Source organism: Bactrocera latifrons, unplaced genomic scaffold (genome assembly GCF_001853355.1).
Source record: "Bactrocera latifrons isolate USDA-ARS-PBARC rearing strain unplaced genomic scaffold, ASM185335v1 scaffold_58, whole genome shotgun sequence".
NCBI lineage: Eukaryota > Metazoa > Arthropoda > Insecta > Diptera > Tephritidae > Bactrocera > Bactrocera latifrons.
Window position 1 is genome coordinate 1534875 of NW_017537245.1, and position 7645 is coordinate 1542519.

Here is a 7645-nt window from a genome sequence, read left to right on the forward strand (position 1 = left end):
TTTTGTCAAACTTAAAACTCGAAAATTTTCCTACAGGGCACGCTTGCAGGAAGCGCTCATCAGTTGATGATCATCAAAAAAGAAAATATAGGTGTATAACAATGTTTGTGCATACATATATTTTTTAGGAAATTATCGCGACTTCTTTTGTGCGTTCAATTAAAGTCAATTGAATTTTATTTCGCAGCAGACAGTCACCGCTCGCATATACTAAATACATATGAGCATTGATGGGTGCAAGTTCCCATGGAAGAAAATAAAAGCACACACGCAATTATAATAAATCGGATAAACGCTGGCRAATGAGCGCTTTATGCGAACCTTATCAAGCTACTTGACACAAATTAACCCTTGCAGATGCACGACGGCGCAACAGCACGGTGGAATTTGCATTTAAACAAAAGTCAATGATTGACATTTAAARTTAAACTTAAGCAACTCAAAAACGGCAAAGATCGCACTTGCGGTCAATTGATTTTAAATCAATCTATAGCTAAGCATTATGAATTAATTAATATTTTTTTATTTTATTATTTATTTGTTGATGTTTTATTACTTTACTCACCTCAACCGACGATTTCAGGTACTGCGGTACCTCCCTCAGATTCATTTCGAAGCAACGGATTTTGAGCATGCGCGACGGTCTTAAATACTGACACTTGCGTTCGTCCTGCACGACACCGACATAACCGAATGGCATCATCATCTTGGTGTTGATTGTGATTAGAGCCAACAACGCTATAGCAACCGCATGCAAGTCCATACTAAACGAGAGTGAAACAACGAAAGAGTAGACCAGTAAATTAGTAAAGAGCAAATGCAGAGAACGCGCATGATTRCAAGTTCAAATGAATTAAATAAAAACAACAACAATGTAGCACCACAACCAATGCAGCGTAAAGAAGAAAGGATTTTTGGTGGAGGACAAAGACCTCAACAGCGCGCGGTTTTCACACAAATGATGCTATAATGATTCATTCTGTCGTCTGTGGAGTTCGCGCGAAATTTCATTGATTTACTGAATCTCTGAAATATATTCGYAGTCATACGATATACTCGCGCGCTCAAGTAACTCAATATCTACAAAATTAGTCTCTGCCATTTATTAATCGCAATATTTAATTGTAAGTGCGATGTTGATGCGGGTAAATCGGTCAAAGACTCTGTGAGTGTGTTCCGTTGTTGAAGCACTTAATGTCGGATAATTCATGTATAATGTACATAACTCGTGATAAACTGTAATATAAAGTGGTTCAATGTCTACTTATCTAGCGTAATACAGAAGAAGCCAGTTCAATAAAAAATATGCGAAACGGTTTTCTAAATGTTCATACATTTTAAGTATATGTTACATACAATAAACGAAGTACTATCGAACTTACTTTTTAAAAACGAATGCTCAAAAAGAACTCTTCTCTATAGTCTTACTATATCCACAGCGTCTTTGATATACATATATTTGTAAAACAATATATTCCACAAAGAAGCATCATATCATCCGATCAAAATTGACCCGGCCTGACAAAAAAAAAAAAAAACTACAATTTCACATATATTATACAAATCTCAAAACATTCTCTAGAACCAATATAAGCATACCAATGGTTATTCCGCTTTTTCATACATTTGTTATTAGTCTCGGTAGGGATGGCCTTCAACGGCTCATTTTTGGAGAGCTATTCGCCAGATGATTGGACAGATTTGACGTCATGTTTATAAAGCAACTTCCCATCACCAATAGTGAWGCGTTTGGTGAATACAGGGCTCTCRGYTACGTTGTCAACAACCACTCTTTTGCAATCTCTACTCAACATCATTTTTGCCTTCATACCCAAAACATTAACCAAAAAGTTAATTTTTTTCAACGAAACCTTGCCTCATATAAAATAGAGAAACCCACATGAACGAAGTTCACAATGTAAGACATCCTCTACGTGAATGCAAGGCTCTGTACAGATAAAAAATTGCAACTATGGGTCCAGTATCYTTGGATCAGGTTTCAGAGGATGCAAAYTGATGAGGGTATATGAGWCCTGTTGGTATCACAATGGGTTTCCTAAAKACCCTCRCTCTACCTACTTACCTATTTACCTATCTTGCATTCAAAGTGATTTCYGAAGAATGTACTCACTCTTCCCCACATATTCGAGTTTAGGGTTTCACGTTTATTAACAACTTCTCTTGGTAAATTCATTATAATGCGCTTAGTTTAATTTTAGATCTTGTACAAATAGTTAACAGTGTTAACCCCAAAAAGGTCAGCATTTGGTGATCGAGCTCGAAATGTCACCCGTCTCAGATGGATTGTAAGTGGATCGTTCTCTCAGTAAATGTAGCTGCAAAATGACATTCATAGTCTATTAAACTCCTTTGGGATTCAAACCTTAGCTTGCCGACTGTAGTCAAGACTAACTTTCAGGATTTGTTTAAAACTTGGATTGGTAATCGAGGTATTCCGCTACCGTGGAGATGATATCTCGAAATATGGCAMGCCAACTATATCGTGGCTGCCTCCGTCACGTCAAAACTCTGACGATTGGTGCGGTAGAACTTTAAATCTAAACTGATGGCACGCCCTCAAAAGAAATATAATTTTATGCCACATAAATGTGGAGTAACGTTGCACAATTTAATCAAATTATAAAATAGCAACAAAGGAACAATATTATTATGGGTCTCAAATTGATAAAACTAAACAACCAATAGGCATAACACATATAATGCAATAACTGATTGAAATACACTTGCACATAATACAAATAATTGAAATTTCTATAAACAAATACAATAAATGATTTGAATTGCCATACAAGATCATTGCCCATGCAACTCGTAACGTTTTTATTTTCAAACCTATTTACACATTTAAAGCCCAAAATTGAAAAAAGCTAAAAATTAAATAAAAGTGCATGTTTATAAACAACCGAGTGGCAAAAGGCAGCCATGSAAAGGTGTGACATTCAAACGCCGGATTTCGTCGACATTCCCACCCCATGCAGCAGGGTGTGCGACAGACAGCTGAGGTCGCCGCGCACAGGTGGGCACGGACGTGCGCAAACAATTGCAATGAAGCGTATCAAATGCGCCCCGGAAAGTTCACTTCACAAAATCACCGCGTTCACCATTAGCGACGGCGCCGCTGATCGACCATGTACGAGCGCACGCCACCCACCAAACATTGCCATCAATCACATATGTAGGTACATATGTACATATGAGAGTAYGTGTGAGCTGTGTAAACGTCAAATAACACTAACATAAACAAACAAACAAGCAAATTAGCCGTGAAATGCGCGCAAACAATGCTGATCAATTGCTCTTCCTCGTATTATGTCAGCTAAATCGCGCATAAATAAATACAAAAACAAATAAAATGAAACAAAATAAAAGGTAAACCGTTCACTTTTAATGAAAATAAACGGSATATTGTAATCAAATTAACGAAATCATTACAAATGTCAACGCGACAATCTGTCAAGTGGCACGGCAGCGGCAGCGGCAAACTGTCAACTGCCAAATGTCAAAAAACAAATAAAAAACCATGTGTTTGTTTATACATATGTACATATGTAAATATACAAAAGAGCAGATAATTGCGACAACATTCGCTTTCTGAAGCACCGCCGCTGCATTGCCAAGCTCCAACTTGCGGGAGTGGGCTCGTCAAGCAGGTGTAAGAGCGTAAAATACCAACAATAACCACACATACACATTATATAAATATGCATAAATATATATGTTTGTTGCTGTTGTTGTTTATTTGTGTTTTAGTATATGTAAGATCACTTAACGCTATTAACATAAACAATTCTCAATAATTGTATATGTTGTAAAGTAAGCATTCTACTGAAAGTGAATTGCAGGAGACGGTCCGTTGACTGAAGAAGAACAAAAAGATAATAACAATTGCGAGCTAACCCTGATCTCAAATGCACTAAATTGAATTGGATAAGCTCATCGACCGTCTAATGGGAGAATTTCGCAACGAAAAATGCAATTTAATACATACATATGTACATATACCTATCCATATTTACATATGTATGTATGTGCATATCTGTGTTCATATGGAAAGTAGGTTATGTCAAATAAAATGTGTAGATCAAGAAACTAATTTATACTAATCCACAAATCGATATATGGAAGGCCCAGGATTTGTAATATAAAATATGCAAAAAGCTTACATAATACGTACATATGTATATTTGACTTATGTATATGTATATTTTACTAACTAATTTCTTAGTTAAAATCAAAGAGAATTTTCTGTTCTTCTGTAGAAATATTTGGAAGTAATTACATTCTACTAGGTTTAAGGATAGGCTTTGGTATTTGTAGTGTTTCTAGTCTTCAAGTGAATGCAACTTCGAAGTTAAATCTGTTCGTAACAATTTGAGAGCTAAAATTTGAATTTTGCAGATTTTTTATTAGATAASACAATACAGCATCACAGGTTATCTGGTTTCTAGAGCCGTTCGATACCAAACAAGGTTTCAGACAAGGCGACTACCTATTATGCAACTTCTTCAATTTACTGCTGGAGAAAATATTTCGAAGGCACAATCTTCTACAAGAGTGTACAACTGCAGGCTTACGCCGATGACATCGATATCATAAGTCATAACAACCATATTGGTGCTTTCTCCAGGTKGAACAAAGAAGCGAAACAAATGGGTMACAGTTGATAGTCATAACTTCGAGGTCTAGGCTAGGTCATGTCGTCGGAATGGATGGGGTGGAATGGGCTCCAGCTCTGAGAGGTATAAAGGGTCATATACATTAGCCTTCAAAAAATCGATATTATTTTTTTTCGTCAATGCCGTATGCCGTTTTCTATACTTTTAAGAAAACAACATTTTTTATCCCAATTTTTAAATTCAAATATAAAAAAAAATAAAATAAAAAAAATTATTAATCCAAGAAAAATCTAGTTTTTCTAATGCAAATTTTTTTTATTAAAAAATCCAATATTAAAGAAACAATAAAATTGTTTTAAGCTTACTTTGTTAGGTGCATGTGCACCTAATTATAATTATTACAATTAGTCAAAAAAGTCGTATATCACCAGTAAAAAAGTGAGATTTTAAGTTTCATTTAATCAAAAAAAAGTCGGGGAAGTTGAAAAAAAGTTACAGCTGTTCAAAAATTAGTGAAAATAATGMAGAAAGAATGCCACACAAGCCATGTTCTATCAGTTAAAATTCCTTCGTTCTGGAAATTTCCTTGTGAAAGATGCACTTCGCTCTGAAAAGATTGACCAGGACCGTCACATMAGCAGCCATGATAGCGCTAAGGAGCTTAACATTTGTCATCAAACGGTTTTGATCCATTTAAAAAATGCTGGCTACAAAAAGAAGCTGCATGTTTGGGTACCACATGAGCGAATGGTAACAGGAGACGAAAAGTGGATCAAATACAACAATAATGTGCAAAAAAGATTATGGTCCAAGCGTGGCGAAGCTCAACAATTGGTCGCAAAGCTAGTATTGACGTCTCGAAAGGTTATTCTGAGTGTTTGATGGGATTGAAAAGGAATCATCCACTATGAGCTGCTCCAGCCTAGTCGAMCGATTGATTCTATATTTTACTGTCAAAAACTGATGAAATTGAAGCAAGAACTCGAAACAAAACGGCTAGAACTGATCAACAGGAAGGATCCATTAGGACAAAGCTAGATCACACATACATCTTTGATGACTCGGCAAAAACTGGGAGAGCTTGGTCGGGAATCCACCATTTGTACATATATCCCTAATTTTGCACCATTAGATTACTATTTGTTTCGGTCAATGCAGAACTCCCTTAATGGAGTAAAGTTGGCTTCAAGAGAAGACTGTGAAAATTACTTCTCGCAGTTTTTCGACGAAAAACCAGAAAAGTTTTACACTGATGGAATAATGTCTCTGGCGGAAAAATGGCAAAAAGTGGTCGACCAAAATGGTACACATTTGGTTCGTTAAAGTTCTTTATAAATATAAAAAAATAATCTGAAGTTTGAATAGGAATACGAATTTTTCGACTACCATTAATCACATGCGAAATCGATTCTGTTGAAACTTTGAAATAATTCGCTAAAATTTAACTGTTAAAATTAACAAAGAAAAACTGCTACGTATTGTTAATAGTTATACTTTACTTTCGTTCCTCCTTCCTCCTTCCTCCTTCCTCCTTCCTTCTTTATTATTTATTATTTTTAAGTACGCGGTCACACATTCACCCTCATATCTTATCAATTAACGCTTTTGTGGAGACAACTTTTATCACTGACACATTTATTAAACAAGTAGCACTGTTTACMTTTTAACAAAATGAAGCGTTTCAATTAAAAAGAAAAGCACATATGTATGTAAGTATATACACCAGCACTGCACTAAATTTAGCTCAGGAACCTCCATATGGAGTTGTAAATCGCCCGCTGACTACTCGTATGACTGTAAAATTCTGGCAGCACTACCAACCGCTCGAGCGAAAGGAATTTGAGCGCATCGCGCAAAAAGCACACCAATAACTGTAACCGTAAATTAWGGAATAATTGGTTGACATTTAGGTGAGAAAGCGAATTGCAACAAATACCGTTTTCGATGAGTTGACAGAAAATATCATTCACTGCACTTATTTGTAGCTAACTTGTTGCGAATGTTTTGCTCTTGGCTTTTAATTTCATATTTCACAAGCGCTTGACTAGATACTGCATTGTTGAAAATGCATGTCAAAAATTATGCTGACCAACACTGTGAGCTCGAATGTCTGTCCGCGCAGTAATTTCGCTTTGTTTCTCATTAAATGATGATGCTGAAAGAAGCCGCAAAACAAAAATAAAAACCCCGGGGAAATTAACGATAAATGCAGTGAGCAAATAACTCTGATATATAAGTATATATGTATGTATATATATATATATATATATATATAAGCATATATTTGATCTGACCTGAAATGCAAAATCTGTCTCTTATACACATCTAGATGTGTATAAGAGACAGGGTTTTCGGAGTGTTCAGACCAGTGCTTTTTTAGGAATTCAGCAGCCTAATTTTTTGCACACGCAAAGTTTAACAATAACTAAGAAAAAATGACAACATCTGCAGGACCTAGATGCTCTGATTTCAGCAGACTGTTACTTTTGTGATAATACACCTTTTGAATAATTAATTGTTTAATAACTAATAATTAAACATTATCCAACTTTTTTAGCTTCAAATATTTTAACTTTTTCTAGTACTTATGTATATACTTGTATTAATAACAAAAKAAAATGAAATATGAAAWACTTGCAAATGTTTTTATTTAAAATTAAAAAAAGGGTTAATTWTCAAATTTTTAAATTTTATGCAAGTTTAGATTGATCATACGTTATTTTTTTTCAGAAATGAAAATTCAAAATAACGTAAGACACCTACCATAAAATTTGCTTAATTTTTTTTTTATTGTTTTTCTAAATTATACTTATAGTTTCGCGTTAATTAAGATTTGTGCTTCAATATCTCAAGTGGTTTTCTTTTTATACGGGTTTTTGCTTCTCCGCTAAACCTACGAAAAGWRWTGTTACGTTATTTTGCATTTCAGGTGACGATATGAACATATGTGTATTAATGTATATTTGAAGCTCTCGTGTGACGTTTATTGCAATAGAACAACAATACAA

The 7645-nt window shown here is 34.9% G+C and overlaps 1 protein-coding gene across 5 annotated transcripts in view; it reads right to left on the reverse strand.

Annotated features, from left to right (window-relative positions):
* Window positions 1-6775, reverse strand: part of LOC108974711 (toll-like receptor 4) — a 12195-nt gene extending 5420 nt beyond the window's left edge. The window contains exons 1-3 of one of the 5 annotated variants that reach the window (XM_018942721.1): window positions 6574-6775; window positions 6298-6508; window positions 566-764 (exon numbers count right to left, since the gene is read on the reverse strand). In XM_018942721.1, the coding sequence (XP_018798266.1) occupies window positions 566-764; window positions 6298-6395 (297 nt within the window). In that variant the 5' untranslated portion in view covers window positions 6396-6508; window positions 6574-6775. Of the gene's footprint in view, window positions 1-565; window positions 765-1382; window positions 1501-3257; window positions 3371-6136; window positions 6159-6297 lie in introns of those variants that run through there. The other 4 variants (XM_018942722.1, XM_018942723.1, XM_018942724.1 and 1 more) reach the window with 4 other exon arrangements.
* Window positions 6776-7645: the final 870 nt, after the last annotated feature.